General features: G+C 40.8%; 1 protein-coding gene and 1 long non-coding RNA gene across 2 annotated transcripts in view; one reads left to right on the plus strand and one right to left on the minus strand.

Moving 5' to 3' along the window:
* Positions 1–18,625, plus strand: part of ssp3 (short spindle 3) — a 34,643-nt gene extending 16,018 nt beyond the window's left edge. Inside the window, exons 8-12 of the mRNA XM_002051893.4 lie at positions 12,787–12,932; positions 13,040–13,132; positions 13,418–13,509; positions 17,444–17,770; positions 17,857–18,625. Of these exons, the coding sequence (XP_002051929.1) occupies positions 12,787–12,932; positions 13,040–13,132; positions 13,418–13,509; positions 17,444–17,770; positions 17,857–17,973 (775 nt within the window). The 3' untranslated portion in view covers positions 17,974–18,625. The remainder of the gene's footprint in view (positions 1–12,786; positions 12,933–13,039; positions 13,133–13,417; positions 13,510–17,443; positions 17,771–17,856) is intronic.
* LOC116651704 (uncharacterized) lies at positions 12,242–13,432 on the minus strand. The gene is made up of 2 exons (XR_004304735.2): positions 13,334–13,432; positions 12,242–13,271 (listed from the first exon to the last, which is right to left on the minus strand). It is a non-coding gene; the product is annotated as an uncharacterized lncRNA (long non-coding RNA).
* Positions 18,626–19,699: the final 1,074 nt, after the last annotated feature.

Raw genomic sequence — 19,699 nt, forward strand, 5'->3', positions numbered from 1 at the left:
TAGTTTCACTTAATGTTATATCAAATAGCTTTGACAGTTACAATTCCTGGCAAAGTTAATAGCCACTTTAACATGCATGTCAAACCATATTTTGTTTGGGCCGTTTTGTTAAATATGTATGCACTTTTTTCTTATAGTTACTGAATGCATGATCAGTTCATGTTTCTGACTCTAGCAATGGTCTTTTAAAGAGTATTAAATTTTCGTCTTGATTTCCGTCAATTTTATCTACATTCTCTGGCTTTAATGCCTTTTTGCTAGACTTCTTATGTGTAGCGGTTGCTGCTGTTTTTTGCTGTTTTTGTTGTTGCTGTTTTATATTATTATATGCACTTTTCTTTTACAAAATGGCGGCGAACGTCGCCAACATCCTGATCCTGGGGCTGTCGTTATGTTTGCGGTTATTTGGCGCCATGTTTTTGCCTTCCTCGCCTCGTTTGAGTTTTACGAGCGGCTTTACTTTTCGCAGCTATTTGGCGCTGGCTTTTTAACGGCCCCAATGCCGCCGTCATCAACAGCCACAACATCATTATCCCCATCATCATTATCCACCTCATCGTCATTATTGTCATCATCATCGTCATGATCCACATCTTTGTTGGCCCCACGTGTGTTGTCCATTTGGTGACGTTGATTTCTATAGCCGCCGCCGTTTTGCGACATTTCGCCTTCAGCTGCGGTAGGCACAGCTCTGATTTACCTCCCCCTCCCCATCCCCCTCCACCTTAGCCACATCCCGCCCCTCCTAACGCCCACATCTGTCCGTTGATTTTCCTTACACAAGTGACATTTCCCATATGGCAAACGGTGCGACGGCGACTGCTGAAATTTTATTTTCAACGCTCGTGTCGTAATTGAAGACGCAACTCCCCCTATACCCCCTGCATACCCGCCGCACCGCGGGCTCCGCTAACCCCTGCCACATGCTGCTGCCAACTGTCTGTCAAAATATATAAGAACCCGTACGTTTACCCCGTTGATATTTCTCTTTGGCAAATGGAAAACGCTTTGGGTGGCGTTCGCGTTACTAAGAAAACAACAGCCCCGACTTAAGAACAGAATAGAATAGCTAAGAAAATGAAGAAGAAGAACATGAGGTAGCAACAGCAACAGCAGCAACACGCGAAGATTTGTGCCTGTCTTCCAGACATTGATGACATGCTGATGAATTTTCATTGAAAAGAGCTCGACAGGATTTCTGATTGCCACATCCGTATTTTTTTTAACATATACACTAACCGAAAACTGGGGTATACTGATGAGGTTATGCAACAAGTAATGCTTGCGGTTAAACTAACTGGAAAGCGGGATCGTAGGATCAGGAAAAAAGTAATGCTTGGAGCTTAGATTGGAAGTTTTAGATTTTAGAAAATTGTAATATCAATCCGAAATGCGTTCAATCGAACAGAAAAATGCTCTATATATTTCGGTATATAGGGTATCGCATAGTTCGGCATATATCCTATGTAGAAACAATTTATAAGAATCTAATAAACTATTCGTAAAGTCTTTAAAACATTCTAATGAACTCAAAAGTTTATGAGTCAACATCTTTAACATGCTCGAAAGGGTATTTACTTTTCGTAGAGCTAAATTTTCTTGTTTTCTAAAAGATTTTCTTTCGGTTCTCGTGTTTGGCCTACCGCATATATCGCTGACATTTACACAGCTCGCAAGCACAGCTCCGATTTCAATTTGTTTACTTTTTGCGAAATTCGCGCACATTTCGCCTGAAGTGGCAAAACTGACAACTTAATTTTAGTTTCATGCGACTGCAACGGCCACTTGGCCAGGGCCTGCGGGCACTGCAATGCCCTAACCCCTGGCCCGTAGCCCTCAACCCCCTAAGCCCACTCTAATGTCAATTTAATAGACGGCAACACAAACATAAAAAAAAAAAAGTAAAAAAAAGTGAGCAGCCAGCACAACAAATGTCTTAATTTATTCATAACTTTTTTGGCGGAGTTGTATATGTTTATTAGAGTGTGCAACGGGGGATGGAGGGCAGACAGGCAGGCATTTTCCAGGGGCAAATTGAAAAAGATTATCAAATGGCAAAGCCAACAACCCCCCGCTCGCAGCTCAGATTCAGATTGGGCTGCAGATTGAGAGCGCATAGCTTCATGTGCTTCGGCAATTTCCATGTTTTGATTTATGAATGATAATGCGCTGTGACATCCCAGCCAAGAGTAGACAGTCGCTAGGCAATCGGGCATTCAGTCAGTTTTGGGCATATGTCCGCATTGCGTTTAATTTGCATTAATGGGCGTGGTAATGGCAGCCGCAACGGCCCTGGCCTTGGCCTCGGCACGAGTTCTCAACACAGCACTTTTTTTTCCGATTCATTCAGATTTTCACATTTTGTGCGCTTAATGAGGCGCAACGCTTTAAAAAGTTTAACGCACGCACATTTCGGGTCTATTAAAGGGGCGTTTGGCTGGGCTTGGGAGGGTGGGAGGGGGTTTACAACTGTCGCGAAATTTATTTGCATTTCACTTAAGAAAATGGGGCGTGGCATTTGGCAATAAGTCAATAACCAAAAAAATTGTCATCCAAGTAACCCTTCATTAATTTCAACTCCAACATATGTGTATTAAAGGGGCTTAACGGTAATCTATAATCATATGTGAAAGGGGGGTGTGTGTGGAAAGGGTTGTTCTCTTTGGCTTGCTAATAAATTGGTAGGTAACCAGAAACTCAGCGATAATAAATGATATTGTCTATATATATTCAAATATATATACAGTCTAGCGGAATCAACAGGTAATTCCTGTTTATATAGTTTTTTGTTTTACATTTTAGCTGGAAAAGAAAGTCCATTAACTTTTCTCTCTATGCATAATAAATATATTGTTGATGAAATTCAATATTTCAGTTTAGAAAAAAGGCTTTTAAACCGGTTAGAAAATTTTGAGCAAAGTATTTAAAATGGTTGGGAAAGCAGTTCATGATGGTAACAAGGAGAGTGAAGGAATGGAAAGTGGAAGAGGATTAGAAGAGGACGCTATTATTATTATTATTATTATTTAAATTATTAATATTTAAATAATTAAGTTAAGTTTTTTTTGGCTAGCAAAACAGCCAAAATGCGCCCATCTTCCACACTAAATGTCGCCTTAAAAAAAAATGTGACCATGTTCAATTAATAGTTTCCACTCTTAAGTGTTGCCAGACCTTATCACTTATTGCTCAAGTCCATTATGTGCCCGCCTTATAAACCGCTTTTGCTTTTGTTTTCCCTCCATTTTCCTTTTTTTTTTTTAGCCATTTGTCTGCTTGTGCACGTTTATTTATTCGCATTCCTTTTGCTTAAATTCATGGCGCTTCTTTTGATAAGCGCTGGGGATTCGTGTCACCTGGGCGCATTATTTATGATGCGTCCAAAAGAGCAGCACACAAATGCAAATACAACTATGTGTACATATATATGTATGTGCATATAACGCACACACACACACACACACACACTCACACACACAATCACACACACACACGCAATCCATTCGCTGTGACGTTTGCTGCTTCTGTCTCTGCTCCGCTGCCTGCGGTTTGCGGTCAACAGCTGCGGCGGCGGCTGCTGTGGCGCCTGTCTCTTTTGCTCCCTACCCTTTCGGCTCCCTCTCCACCCCAACGATGGCCCGCTCTGCTGTCTGCTCAATTTACGTCATCTGAATCATTACGAAGCGCGTTAACAGAACTCATATATATTTACAACAAAAAAAAGGAATTTGTTTTGCTTCGCGCATGTAAAAATTTCATTTGCATTCATCAATCGACGACACACAGGGAATATCCACGAAATTAATTACTGTGTTGTTGTGGTTTATCTCCGTTTCTCGCTGTCTCCCTTCCGCGCCTCCTTTAGCCCTGCCTTGGCTCCTCTGGTGTCCCAACTCTGTCGCTTATCAGTTGCGGCTCGAGGTGCGTCTGCTCACAGCTGTTTTTGTTATTCGTATTCCGTTTCTGGTTTCCACACCTCTCTAATTTTGCTTTCTTCCATTGCTTTTGTTACGCTTCTCACTTTGATTTGTGCAACCTCTTCCACTTTATTTTTTTTTAACTATACACATGTCCAATTGGACACATTTCGAGAAATCTCTCAATCTGGCAACGCTGCCGGTGACAGCTGCCGCCGTAGTTCGAGTCCGTGTCTAATTTTTCTAAAATAAAAAATCTATTTGATTTTAAACGCTGGGCGATTTACTGGGCGGGCGTGTGTTCCATACTTGACGACTTTAATTATTTGTTTTTTTATTTGCCATAAATAAAATGCCAAAATTGCATTTGTGAAAATTTCCGTTGTGGTCAATTTGATTGCAATTGCTGCCGCCCACCCCGGGCCATGCCCAGCCCCGCTGTGCATTTATATAAGTAATACTCGCATAATACTCGTAATTGATGGCCTGTCAGAGCTTCCACAGCAGCAGGACAAAGGGATAACTATAAGTAAGTGGGTTATTAGCGCCGCAGGATGCCCAAGGATCGACCGCCTGCGGCTCAATGCAGAAAGGACATAAGCGTCTTGCTGTGAATTAGGGAGACGCACGTTTCTGCTGCATGTTGCTCCTTTTGTTGTTGTTAGAGTGGCATGCGGCAATTGTTGTTTTTGCTGTTGCTTTGGTGGGCGTTTCATATTAGTAATGCAAACACACACACACACACACAGATACCCAAATACATAATGTTAAGGCTTAACTATTAGACTATAAGATACCCTGTCAAGTCAGCCACTGAGAGTTGTGGCTTAGAATCCCATACAACTTGTGATTTTCAAAGGATTCTCTTAACTCTAAGAGCTGGAGAATCCAACGTTTTTTATAGCTCAGTAAAACGTCGAACAAAATATATTTTTTTAATTTCTTGTTTATTTTTCTCGATTTACAAACCTAATATCTGCATCTTAACTAATCGTCTAGAATTAAGGTCTACTAGTTTAAACTTCTTCCATATTCCTAGTTTTTTATTCTGTAGAAATTAGTCGTGAACAGTATTATTAGCAAAGCTGCTATGAATCTTCAGATCTGCAAATCCATGAAAATCCATTTCTGATTTTATATATTTATATTAATACTATTATTAAAAATATTAGTAGCTTAATATTTATCATTATTTTTATCAATATATTTATTATTTTTTGCTTTTGAAGAATGGGGAGCTTTTTTTTTAAATATAATTTAATCCATCACCTTAGCTTCCATTTTATATATACCCAACGCATGTTCTTGTTAACAGGGTATTAGTACATTCAGAGTACCACGCAGTTGGCCCTTTTTGAGCTGAGGACATTTGTGGGCCAATTGAAATTCATAAGAAGGCAGTTATAGCTGTTGTTCTTGTAGTTGTTGTTGCAACTCCATTAGCCAGAATTGAGATCTCAACCGAGCTCTCGCTTCCTCTCTCTCTCTCTCTCGCTCTGTCTCTGGAGCGCTGAGCCTTATGACATGACGAATTGTCTAAGCCGCATTGTGACTGTCTGGGATCTACTTTTACATATATAAATATAAATATATATATAAAAAATTTATATGGGATTTATGTGAATGTGCTGGGATGTGATTGCGTATGTGACAGCTTCAACTTTCTTTTTAACGGATTTGCCAAATACGTGACTCTGCTGCAATATGCTCTCTAGTTTCTATAAAAGTCTCTGCTGCCTCCTCTCTCTGCCTACCCTCTCTCTCTCTCCCTCTCTGCACGCGCTAATAAGCCCAATAATTATGATGATAAAATGATGATGATGATGATGTTGCTGTTGTTGGCGTTGTTCTTGCGCCTCATAATGATAACGACGCCTCATTGTTTTGGCTGTTTCGGTTGTTGTTGTGCCCGCTCTGATAATGTTTATACGCATTGTTGCCGTTACTTAACAGCACATGCTAACATTTTTGGTGTTTCTGGTGTCAACCAAATGCCACATTAAAAGTGGGTCGAAAGTGGGGCAGGAGCTGTGCAGCAAATGTGCTGGCCATGTGGCTAACTAATACCCTCTTTGCGATGAATTCTAGCTGTGCATTGCACACAAAAAAAGCGCAAAAAAATAAATATAAATATTATTTTATATTTAGCATGCGTATGATATGTTATGTTAACAGCTGCTTGTCTGTTAACTTAACATGTTGAGTTGACAGCGGCTGTGCATTGTTTTATGTAATTCGTTTCAATGCATTATTAATTTTTATGCACAGCTCGATTTCATGATTTGCTCTTAAGCGATATGTCTTTTACTATATAATATACATAGCAGCAGCAGTTTATTGTTATAGCTGTGCTTATGCATGATATGCAGCATTTCCTGTAGAGCATCAAATGTCTATTAACTGGGGCAACTGTGGTCCTATATAGGAGGGTAGCATCTGCTGTGCTAGAAATATATAAACCTTTTATACGTCGGTGCGGCATATAGCAGCTACCTTCGCCCTGCCCACTCGCACGCCCACAACTCGCTGCTCGCTGGCTGGTGCCAATGGTAACTTAATGGCCATAAAGGGCAGCCAGAGAACGCCACGCGACTGCAGTAACAAAAAAGTATTTGACACGTCTAATGCATAAACATGGCCAAAAAGTTTTGGTTAACAACTCGGTGGGAGTCAGCTGGAGCAGTTATCATTTGCCAGGCGACCAGGTGTGCGCACCAGGCAACAGCATCATCATTATTAACAATTCATCAGCATTGCAATGATCATCAGCTGGCTGGTTTTCATACCCTGCGATGACTGGCTTAAACATAAGAGATTTGGTCAATACATAGGATTTCTATATAAAATCGTACTATGCAGAGATATCGAATATATCCTTTCTTTTGTCCATATTTAAACTAGAGGATTACCCTTTACAACTTTTACAACTTTTATGAGCCACGAATTTATTCAAGAATGTAGCTAATGGAGCATGAGGATGACGTAGAACAGCTGTCAAATAGGATTCACAAGAAAGCTAGCAGCTTTGTAACTGATGCTGGTAGCAGGGTATCTCCAAGTCGTGCACTCCCGACAAGCGTACTTTGACTTGTTCCATGGCGCTTATTCAAATCGCATTTGCTCGAATAGCTGATGGCACCACCAACAACACGGTCAACCCTAAAAATGCGACTCGAGTTGCATTGTTTTGACATGACACCCAAGCGGAACGCGTCGGCAACAGATTTTCCCTCTGCCTCTCTCTCGGCTGACAGGGGCGGTAGGCGGGGAGCTGGTGTGTAGATGCGCGCGCGCGCGCCGGCGCAACTGCTCTGCAGCAACCCCTCGCTGCGCTCCTTGTCAACTGCAGCACGGCGGCTGCTCTTAATCAAGTGCTGACAACCAGCGCACAACAATTTTCACAATTGCATTTTAATAAACTTCGTGCAGTTACCCTGCCCTTGCCCCCCAGCCCTTTACTCCACTGTTGGGTTTAGTTTTCATTTAACACCTTTTTTTTTTTTTTTTTTGGCTTTTGTTACAATTTGGTCGCTTGTTGTTTTAGGCACACCGCAGGCTCAGCAGCTACTCGTGTCCTGGAAATGTATCTGCAACTGTATCTAAATCTATTTCCATTTCTATTACTGTTTCGATTTCCATTTCTATTTGTGTTACTGTGTTACGGGTTTTCGGATCTGGTTTCGCTGCCTTCTCTGCCCGTGCCACATACAGCTGCCTCGCGTGTATCCTGAGCCATTGTTGACTTTGCTGAGTGACTGATTTTTAATGATTTTTCTTTTTTTTGTTAAGGGTTTTTAAATAAAGCAATGATTAAAATACGTCGTATAATGGCTTGCACATTGCTCATTTTAAATGATATATATATTTATACATGTATAACTATAATCAGATTATTTCATCTATGGTCCATCTAGCTAATGACCCTCTATGATTTGTTGAGTTTAAGTCGGAGATTATATGAGCTAGATGCACCAAATTTGGCATGTGGACTCTCGAATACTATACACAGATAAAAAATATGTCAGAGACTTTGAAGTATTCCATTTGGCAAAACTAACTTATTCATATTAAAGCCAAAGGATTGACCTTTGGTATATACACACTCTTGTATGCCATTTTAATGTGCTGTAAATTGCATGAAGATCCGACTGGTAACTACCGAAGTTAGTCAAGAATGCATTACTCTAACATAGTTATGGACGTAGGGCGTTGAGTTCAGGGTATCTACTAGTCTGTTACTCGCGACTCTCACCTGTTTGCCTGTTAAAATTTCGAACGAATTAATCTTTAGGTTCAATTGCGAAATGTGCATTAAGTGCAACCCTTTAACTGTATCCCCTGTTAACCCCTCCGCCCTTCCGCACACTTTGCCATCAAAATGCGTACAGCCATTTTGTTTAGTTGCCGTGTGGCATATGTTGCAAAGGATTCTTCGTATGCTACGCACTTGTTAAGCGGGCCTTGAGGGCTTAACTCCTCGTGTGCAGCTCATTTGAAAACGATTTAAGCTTGTTGCCCCTGTCCGCCGAAAATGCCCCCTCCACTGTTGCAGCTAGTAATCAACTTGAAATGACATTTCAAGTTGGTCGCGTCCTCGCAAGTCCTTGTACATGTCAGCTTGGCAAGGTGTTTCGTTTCACATATCAACAACAGCCGCTGCTCAAAAACTGGGCACATTTAACATGTTCGTGTCGGCAATGTCCTGCATCCTGCTGCCTGCTGCCTTCTACCTTCTGTTCTGCCCCGTTGTCATTGTCAACGCAAATCTGTTTTGATTTTAATCCTGCTTATGCGCTGTGAAGCCGACTCGAACAATGCTCTGCTTGGATGCCATTGGACCTGCGGCGCATACTCTGCCCTCTGCCAGCCAGCCAGCCAGCCGGTTTGCCTCTGCCATTGTTGTGCAGCGAGCCGTGCTGCTTGTTGTTGAACACAAATCCGCTGATGTCCTGGTTGCTGCCACAACTGCTCCTGCTGCTGCTGCTGCTGTTGCAGCTTCCGTTGATGCTGATTATGAGCCTTAAGTGCCGAAATCAATGCACACAAATGGCCAAATTACATGGTCAGCAGCAGCAGCAGCAGCAGCAGCGGGGGGTTGGTGGGGTTTGCAATTCTTGCTGTTTTGTTTATTAATCAATTGATTTTTTTTTTGGCTCGCTGTGTGAAATGTTGCACGTGAGCAAATCCTATGAAAATAAAAAAAAGGTTAGAAAAAAAAATAAAAATAGAGAGAAGGAACTTAGTTAAGTAGCGTGTGCATTTGACACTTGTTAAAATATTTGCGCCTGTCTGAAACACACACTCGCACACTCGCACACTCGCAGACTCGCACACACACTTGAGCTGCTCCTTGCACTCGTGATGTCCCCGTCCTGGCGGGGTTGCTCAACGCCCGTCGCCTGTCGCGTATTTAGCGAACGTGTTTTCACAACTAACAAGGATGTTAATTTTGTTGCTGCTGTTGCACGTCCTCCTTTTGCGGCACTATTTTTATTTTTATTTTATTTCGAGCTTTGCACCAAATGCCTTTTCACACCCTGCCAAAAAAAAAAAAAAAAAAATAGAGAAAATAATGCTCATGTCCAGCGCCGAGGGTCTCGTATTTTATTATATACACTTTCTCTATATTGGATACTATTCAATTTAAAAAAGGAACAACAAAGGATTATTAAAATTAAAAATTAGTCGTCAAATCTTTTGTATTAGTTAATATAATAACAATTTGTTAATATATTTTCTTACTACTGATTTATATTTAAAACTCTTTCTCCAAAATTTTAATTCAAATATTCAGATATTTAGATAACAATTTGTTATTTAAGTTAATAATTTAATCAACTAGCAGCACAATCATTTAGTAGCATGAATACCCTCACTACTCAATAGAAGTTTTAAAATTTTCAAAGAGTTGCTGTTAGTGTATTTTTGTATTCGTTCTAATGATAATAGTTTTGCACGCTCGTATTTTATTTTTATTTTAACGCCATCGTTGATGTCCTCGCTGCTCCTGTTGCTGTTTATTTTACGGGCAGCGACGATTATGTGTGGCTCCCGCAACGGGAACCGGGCACAGGGTCTGTAGATGCTGCACAGGCGGTAAGGAGGGGAGTGAGCGGTGAAAGGAAACCTCAGCCACATCCGATACTCGACGGCGTTGACCATTTTGTGTGTTTGGATTGATGCGCCCCGGCGAGGCGAACTAAATACTTTGCACAAGCGATGTCCTCGCCAAGCACACACACACACACACACACACACACAGGACACATGACAAACGATGACAGGCTAGAGAGGAAAACGTGGGTGGCACGGGGTACTGGGGGCGGTATGAGGGACATGGCGACCTCTGATGTTGACTGGGTAAAAGCATCCTTCATGCAGCTTTGTGCTTGTTGGTTTAAGAAAATTATTAAGGATATTTTTGTGGTGCTGATGAGTTTGCCGAGTACTTTTTCGGCCAGGACATTGACCAACCAACCAAACCCAAGCAAACAGCTTGTGTGGATGACGATCTCCCCATGCGTGTGCGTGTATGTGTGTGTGTGTGTTGGTTAAGTGTGCAGCGAGCACAAATAGCAAAACAGGAAGCTCAAGTATGTTTACAGTTGACAACGCCAGAGGAGAGCTTTTTCTCTCTCTCTCTCTATATAATGCCCCCACACCCAAACCCAAACCCAATCTGGCAATCGCAGTCGGAGTCGCAGTTCCATACACTAGTCGAGTCGCATCCAGGACACGTAGCGGGCGCTTTTGTTTGCCAGCCGAGTGGTCGATTGCTGGGGGGTGGAGGGGGTCCTGTGTGAGTTTGAGTAATGGACGCTTTTATTTGAGCGCCACACACACGCACACACACTCGTCAGCTAACCCCCCATTTGCAGTCAAGGCTCTGTGTGTCAAAAGGGGTCAAATGGTGTATCCCCTTTTTTATACTATTTTTGAGGGTATTTTCGCATTGGACATTTGCAATGTCGCGCAAGAGAAGTCTTTGATATATATTCTTGATCAATATTGAACGTATTGAGACAATACCTTTGTCGGAATTGGTCGAAAAAAAAAAACGATGGGTCAAAATTTAAGTATAGCCTGTATGGAACATCTAAAAATCGTAATAGACTTCAATAGGAACAAACAATTGGACTCTTGTATTTTAATACTTTTTGCTTTTTTTTTGCCTTGAAGGGTATTTAATATTCGGCGTGGCAGTTGATAAACGTTGTTTCCATTTCTGGCATTGTAGTTGCTTTTGTTTGCTTTGGCCAGCATTTGGCTTCAATATTATTTCGTTTTATCCGACATTGTCATGGCGTATCAATCACTCATATTATACCGAGTATATGGAATATATATATATAAATATATATATGTTTATATGTGTATATGTGTATATATCTGAAGTATAGGTTGCTATTTGTTTGGGCTGAGTCGATTGCTTGATGAATTCTGCACTTAAATAGTAAAAATTTGTATGCCATTCATTTAGATTGTACACAAAGTGACGAGTGACGAGTGGAGGAGGCGACTGACGAGTGGAGGAGACGGCGACGAGTGGCATGTCGAGTGGCAAATCAACGATTGCTCTTTACACAATCGTCTCGTTAGGGGTAGTCCCTTGTAATTGATGATGATTTCTGTTTACTCTCCAGCCCAATTTATTATGATAAATCACGAATTAAAAGGGTGTCGACGGGTTTGGTTGATATTTTTAGTGTTTGTAATCAACGCTCTCTAATTGAATGCACAACATGCGTGCGAATTATTTGCACAACATCATCAGCAACAGCAACAGCAACAGCAGCAGCAAAAATAAATCTGGGAATTTGCACTTCTTCTGCGTCTGCTTCGACACCCCTCTTCGAGCTCAGCTTTTAGCTGAGCTACTCAATGCATGCCATGTCACAGATTCGGCTGTGTAGCTGTCTGTCCTGGGCCGTGGCTTAGTCCTTATTTGCTTACAAACATTTAGCAACAACATTTTATGCGAATGCCTACTGCTAATCGTTTTTGCATTTTGAAGCATGCTTAATGCCAAACGCGTGTCCCTGATTACCATATGAAGGATATTACCTACTCTGCAGTTGAAACAAACAAAAGAACACTCACAGAAATAAAATAAAAAGCGATTGACTATGTGGGTGTGTGTGTGGGGCAAATAATATTGACAAGTGGGAGGTGGAATATATCAAGATACTTTCAAGACAAAACAAGATAAAAAACATGTCTTTTTCCCGAATTTTCCAGGTTTTGCTTTTCTCGAAAACAATAACTGTTGAAATGTTGTTTAAGTTGAGATTTTAATTCAAAAGGTTTTTAATAAAAGATTGATATTTCCGAGCGATCAGTGCTTTATTTTGAAAAATGTTTTAACAAATGTACACAAACTTTCCACCTAATTTCCACTAGTTTGGGTGGTTTGCGCAATATTGGTTCGCGAGGTTGTCAGAAAACAGTTGTGGGTTGAAATTCTATGTTTCACCTACTCCAGCGTAAATCCACCGTTTTCACTTATCGGAATAGGTGAAATATACGTGGAATTTGACAGCTATCAATAATTAAAAAGAAAATTAACTTTCACGGTGGATTGAAAAAGTGATTTATGTTGTAGCTCTTACTCTTTCTCAAGTTTCTGTATTTCTCGCTCTCTCTCTCTCTCTCTCTCTATCTCTCTCTCTATCTCGCTCTGTCTTTCTCTTTCTCTCCCTCTCTCTATCTCTCTCTCTCTTTCTCTCTCTCTCTCTCTCTCTCTTTGTTTATATTTCTCTCTTTCAATGTTTGTTTCTCTATTTCTGATTTTGACATGCAACTCAATTGTATATTTCTTTTGTCACTCACAATCTTCCTCCCTCTTACTGTCTCCCTCTTGCTTTTCCAGCTATGCGGTGATCACTGGACTAATTGGAATGCTTTCGCGTCGTTGCATGAAGGTGCGCGAGTCCATTGAGCAGAACCAAAGCGTCATGTTGAGTCTGCTGACCACGTTGGGCTTCCTGACGCGTTTCATTGATGTTTGTCCGCCCGGTGAGTAATTGTTATTGTTGTTGCTGCGCCAAAGTCACACCTTGGCCAGGGTAAACAGGACATACTAATTAACCCGCTGCTGCTTCCTCTTACGCTTCGCCCTGCAGGTCCTGGCGATCCCACACGTTTGCTGGGCGCTGCCAAATCCACGGAACTGTTCGGCACCGTCGCAATGCTCGCCGGCTGTGTGGTGCCCAAAGGTAAGTTTTATAACGCATCTTAAATCTACAACAACATTAAACAGTAGCTGGACATCTGTGCCAAGTGGGCGTGGTCGGGTTCGGGCTCGGAATCGGGGTGCTAATTGATTTTGTGTGCGTTTTACGTGAGTTTCGGTCGCTGGCGGAAATTAATTTTGATTTTTCTTGTGAGATGCTAAAGTTTTTATGGTACATATATACCCATCAATATCCGCTTACTATCTTCTAGTGCTGCTGCTGCTTCTTCTTTTACTTATTCTTCTCCTTTTGCTTTTTGTATTGCAGGTGAATGCATTCCGCCGCGCACGACCGCCTTGGCGGCATCGACTTTTAATCTTTACGTGTCGCTGGCTTCGCTGGATGTGAGCAGTTTTCAGGTGAGTTGTCAGCCCTAAACCTAAGCAACTCCCCCCACCACCCAGCCACTCCCCCTTTTTTCTACAGCTCTCTCGCTCGCCCAGTCTCCCCCTCCCCTCCTCTCTACATATTGAAGTGCACAAATGCCGCTTAAACAAATCACAAAGTCAGCCGTTGAAAATTTCATTATGTTAAGTTTTTACTTTCAATACCCTAACCGTGGGTATTACCATTTTGTTGCGACTCTGACTCCGAATGAGTCCGAATCGATTTCGAATCGTTTTGATTTCTAGTCAAATCAATTTCCTCAAAAAGATTACATCATTTCGATATGCTTCGTATTGCCTGTCCAAAAATAATTATATGGAGTAAAATTATTTAATTAAATAAACAAAACTAACATCGGTGAAAAGGGCAAGGCTTTCCAAAATAATGATTCCGAAAAATTTAATTTGAATTGTTTGGAAAATTGATTCGTTAAATAAAATACTTTTTGTTTTAGATCTATTATTATTATATAATAAAAGAGTTTTTTTCGGTCTCTTTCGAAATTCGAAAAATCTTTTCCTTGAACCGATTTGCAATTGAGATTTTGTTTAAGAAACTTTCTGCTGCTTATCAAGTTTTTTTTTACTGAATATAGATAAATATCTTCGACATCGGCCATTTAGGAATGTAAGGGTATTTAAAGGGCCGCAATGCGAACAAAACTTTTTGTTTTCCCAATTTTTGTTGTTCTCAGATTTTTGTTGATTTTCTTTGCTTTGCACTTGAGAAGTTTGTCGCACGTGAAATCGCCTGAGAAAATTGGGCAAAACCCCGACAGCAACAACAACAAAGCAACAAATTGTGGCTAAAAGTTAGTATTCAGTTTAGAGACAATAAAGAAAGAAAATAAAAAGTTGTCGCCGTTTTCTGGCATCGAGTGGCAGCTAAATTTGCATATTGGCAAAATGTCATGACTGTGCCTTGTCAGGTGACATCAGTCTGGGTGGTACAGGTATGCTGTCTGTCTACCTATGTGTGTGTGTGTGCGTGTGTGTGTGTGTGTGTGTAGGGGTTGCATGACATTTGCGCCAAATGACAAACAACATCTCAGCGCAATTGAACCGCAAAGGCGACGCCGACGCAGCCGACGCCGCCGTCGCCGCCGCCTGACATTTCGGCGGTGCGCTGTGGTTTAGCGCAAAGTGGGCGGTGCGGGCTGCCGTTTGCTGGGCAAATATTTCGATACTTTACCTTGGGGCATGTTGCAAGTTATGTGCAGGCGGCAGGCTGCAAGTGGTTTGCCAGATGAAACGGCATATGAAAGCAGCGCTTGATTGACTGACTGGCTGCTTGACTGCTTGACTGACTGACTGACTAGCTGACTGATTGAGTGGCTGCCCGTTGCCTTGTCTACATTTCATTTCCTGCTGCCTCGTGTCAATATTTGTAGCCACAGCTTTGAGTATTTTTGCCCCTTGCCACGTTCCCCCTCCCCCTCCCCCGCCCTGCTCAACGCACTTGACAAACTAATTTGTTGCGCAAACAGCGCAAAATGAAAATGCAGGCAAGCGGCATTTGGCTTGGATTAGGCCAAGTTAAGCAAAAACTTGCCAGCCGTTTATTTGTTTTAAATTACCACAAAAATAGATAAACTTTCCCGTCCAGTCGCCACGCACCGCCCAGCCCCGCCCCCTGATGCCACCCTTCGCAGGCACTCATCTTTTGCGCCCTGTAATTGTTGTTGTTGTTGCTGTTGTTGTTGTTGCTGTTTGTTTGCGTTGTCTAAAAAATATGTATAACTCTTGGCTGGCAAATAATTTGATTTGGTTTTAATCAGCGAGAGACGCAACACACGCACAACCACAGAGCAGCTCAATTTTCAAGTGCTGCTGCTGCTCTGCCTGGCAAATATTGACTTTGTAAAATGAAATTTTCAAGTTTAACCCAAGCACCAAGCACACACACACACACACACACGCACACACACAATCCGCACACACACAGCCAGCTACTGCCTGCCTGATTGTTTTTTGAAGGATGCCGCCGCGCCGCCTCGCCTGGCCTGGACTCGCAACGCATCGCGCGCATCGTTTACTCTCTGAGCCATGCACAAATCCTCGCTCATATCCTGCCTACTACATCCTGCTGCCCCTTCCCCAAGCACCCTTGCCCCCTGTTAGCCAGCCAAACCAACCAACCAGCCAGGCACGTCAATTGTTTGGCTAAATATTTGCTCAATGCTCGTACAAGTTGCCAGTTTCAGTTTTGGTTTATTTTTTTATTTTTATATACCCTCAACGCATTGGTAATGGCTTAAAGGGTATAATAGCTGTGTGCAAGCGTTTGTAACACGCAGGAGTAGGCATCACCAATCTCAACAATTTTATATGACAAGCTAGCATTCATGATGCTCTAACATAGGGTATTTCAGCAAAATATCGATAAATATCGATTTTAGATATGGATATATGATAATTGTATATTAGACTCTCTTATAATCCTTGTTCTTTGTGCACACAGCTGGGTCGCATATTGAAATCCTAAAAACTGCATAAAGATCGGACTATAAAGACTTAAGTAAAGGAAAGAACCATAGTTGTTATGCACGGCTAAAATGCTTCAAGTGTCAGCTTAGCTGTGGGCTCGGAGTATCTCATAGTCGGGCATACTCGATAAGATTACTTTTGCTTTTTGCTGTATTTTGGACTTTGCGTTTTTATTGCACACAGCAGCGAGGGTTGTTTCAGTTTGTCAACAGCACAAAGAGAGCTGCCTAATTACTATATGGCCATTTTTCAAGTATGCCTGATTAGCATAAATTTAAAATTGATAAGCAGCTTAAGTCGGTGATACTAAGCTGAACTATATACTAAATAATGAAGGCTTCGTTAGTCAAGGGTTTTAGGGAGATTTAAATCATTTGAATTTTTTTAAATATATGTATTTCGACCATGCACTGCTCTATCAATAATTGTGTTTCTTAAACTATCGATATTCTTAATATTTATCGATACCAATACTTATCGATTTGATCGAAAATAAACAGTTTTACACTGTTCGCGCTTTGCCTTTTGAATTCTTGCGATACTTTAAACCAACTCTTTTTTACTCTCGTTTTATGACCATGCTTCGCCCGATTATCAAGTATTGTGATTTTAGAACTCTTTATTTTCAACCCATTTATCGATTTAATCGAAAAGGGATAGTTTTAAATTGTTCGATATTTGACTATTTTGACCACGCTCCGCTCGTTTAATTAGTTACTGTTCTTTTTGATTCGACATAGACATCGACATAGACATCGATATTTTAAACCAACTATTTATTGGCTTGACCAAAAAGGGAGGGGTTTATTTTGTTCGATAGATAAGTTATAACTAATAGAAAAAATGATATAGCTCCTTTTTATTCGAAAGAAGATCTGCCATAGAGAAATCTAAAACTTTTGATTTAATACGATTCCGCTGGAAATGCAACATTTTGCTGTGCTCGACGGCGACTGTACAAAATTGTTGACTTTTTGCTGTCCACACTAATTGCAGGGTATCTGAGAGTTACTCACACCCCAATTTTTTGACTTCATGTTGTTTTTTTTGTTTTTTGATTGTGTGCCTCGGCCTTCGCAGTTGGCCGCACGGCTGCCAAAACAAACAAATTAGAAGCGAGAGCTCATTGCCCGTTGCCCGTTGTCCGTTGTCCGTTGTCCGTTTGTTTCGTCCTGCTTCGTTCCGCTATGCAAATAAATGTATACCACACACACACACACACACACACGCACAACAAACAATTGAGCACTTCACTTCCTGCTCTAAACAAGTGCCACTCTTTGATATTTGCTTTGACTTAATTAAAACATTTGCACAGTGATTCCACACAATTTTTATTGACTTTTTTTTTTAATATATTCTTGTTGTTTGTTGCCAATTAAATGACAACCCTACTTCTGGTTCTTCGTCTAATTCACAGGAGGTGCTTTCGGTGGAGGGTCCCTTGTCGGTAAAGCTGCTCGATGTGATGACCACAATACTCAATCATAGCATAAATCAAACAAACGCCACAGCCAGCTCGGAGAGCTCCACGATGCTGATAGATTTGATAGCATCGCTGGCATTCTTCAGTGTGAACAATCGTCGGCATCAGGAGATGCTCATCACGGAACCGTTTGCGGTGATCTTTAAGAATCTGTCGATGCTCTCGACACAATTTAATCCGGTCATTTATCCATTTTTGGTGACCATGTGCTATAACAATGCCCCCGCCAGGCAGCTCATATCACGCGACTTTGATCTAGGGGTGAGTGCAAAGGACACAGCCAAATCAATACATGTATATATGTGAAAACCTTGTTAACTTTATAAACCTCTTAACGATCGTTGCAGTTTCTCGATGAGTACAGCAGATCGGATGCGGCCAAGCGAAATCGTTTAATACAAATGATGCACGACAAGGGCAACAATAAGAACAACAACAGCAACAGTCAGCAAAATAAGGCCTGATTGTAGAGAGTCTATGTGTGTCTCTCTCTATCTCTATATATCCCTCTCACTCTCACCCGCTCTAGCTATCTCGCTCTCTGCCAGTGCGCGTGTGTCTGCCGCAAAGTGATATTATTTTCAAAGAAAATCAAACAAAAACGAAGAAAACTTCAAACATTCGCAAGTGAAAAATGCTTTGATAAATGAGAAAGCATATGAATTTGCAATTATTTTTACAATAATTTATAATCAATTGATATATATATATATATATATATATATATTTATATATATATATGTATATATGTGTGTGTGTATTGTATGCTAGTTATAACACACATATATTACTTAATAACTCATAACTTACACATTCACAATCAACACAAACAACCACAACAACAACAACAACAAAAACTCGCATAGTTTTATTACAATTCGCAATGTAATTAATGTTCGTTTTTGACAAAAGTATTAACATTCATCTGAATTTACAATAATTCTTCACACACACTCACATTTTGCAAATTCTCAGTTATTGCAAACATTTGTTATTAACTTTATTTTTCGTTTCCATTTCCCATTAATTTATGAGACGCAAGCTAATGTACTTCGCTCTTTTTTTTCAACAACAATTTATTATTAATATAATAAAGAACTTTGTGAAAAACCCTTACACATAAATTGCAAATTTATGGGATTGCTTGGAAATTGTTAACGAGAATCGAACTTGTAAATGGCTGTTTATAGGACAAATGCTTTGGCTGCGAGCTCGTGTTTGCGATTGTCAGCCAAATGGCTTTAAGATTTGTTTGACAAGCAAAGTACAAGACAGGTGAGTAAAAGTAAAGTAAAGTACACGACAGGTGAGTAAATGTCTCTTTGATTTTACCAGAACGAAATGATTTGTGAATCGTCGTGTAGTTATTAACTTTCTTATTCATATGTTGTTATGCCTTTCTTATAAATATTGACATATTCCTGAAACTTAACTGTGGCGTTCTTCAAATTTGAGACGTCATCTCGTATTCCTAAATAACCTTTTCGTTTATTATCCATTACATCTGAAAAGTTATGTATTATATTCTATATTATTTGTAGTATACTTATATCATATTAATTCATATTATATTATCTTATATTTTTATTATAGTTTATCAACTTCGAGCACTTTACAAATTGTGAAGTCCTTAAATAATTTGCAAGTGGATAGCTCTCTCAGGGTGGGGTCTGTTCCATACTCTTGAACTAAAGGTAGATGATAAACAATATGTAATATTTTTTGTGTAGCCCAACCTGTGCGACTCAGTGTTTTACGTTTGAAGTGTTGCAAACAATGGCCAGGCACTGTTTGCAATTTCTTTTGGGGCACACAAATTAAAAACGACAATAATAATGTGCCTAACAATTTGTGGGCGTGTCCTGGGGTAGATGCTGCGCAACGAGGAAGACAAAACAGAAACTCATCAGACGACACAGTTGTCGTCGTGGAGCGCCTTTTGTCTTGGCCCCTGCTCTCTGTGTGTGTGCTTGTGTTTGTGTATGTTTGTGTGTGCGGGGACGGTGGGCGTGTGCGTTGAGCTGTCCATTGTCTCATTGTCCACGTCGTTGCACCTAGCCTGAATTATGTCACACGATGAGCAGCAGCAGGGGGACAGGACCCAGCGACAGCGACAACGACGACATCTAATTTCTTTGGACATTGTACGTGTGGGTTTTTAATGCTGCCATATGCACAACCCCTGCCGAG

Source organism: Drosophila virilis, chromosome 4, assembly GCF_030788295.1.
Source record: "Drosophila virilis strain 15010-1051.87 chromosome 4, Dvir_AGI_RSII-ME, whole genome shotgun sequence".
Classification (NCBI taxonomy): Eukaryota; Metazoa; Arthropoda; class Insecta; order Diptera; family Drosophilidae; genus Drosophila; species Drosophila virilis.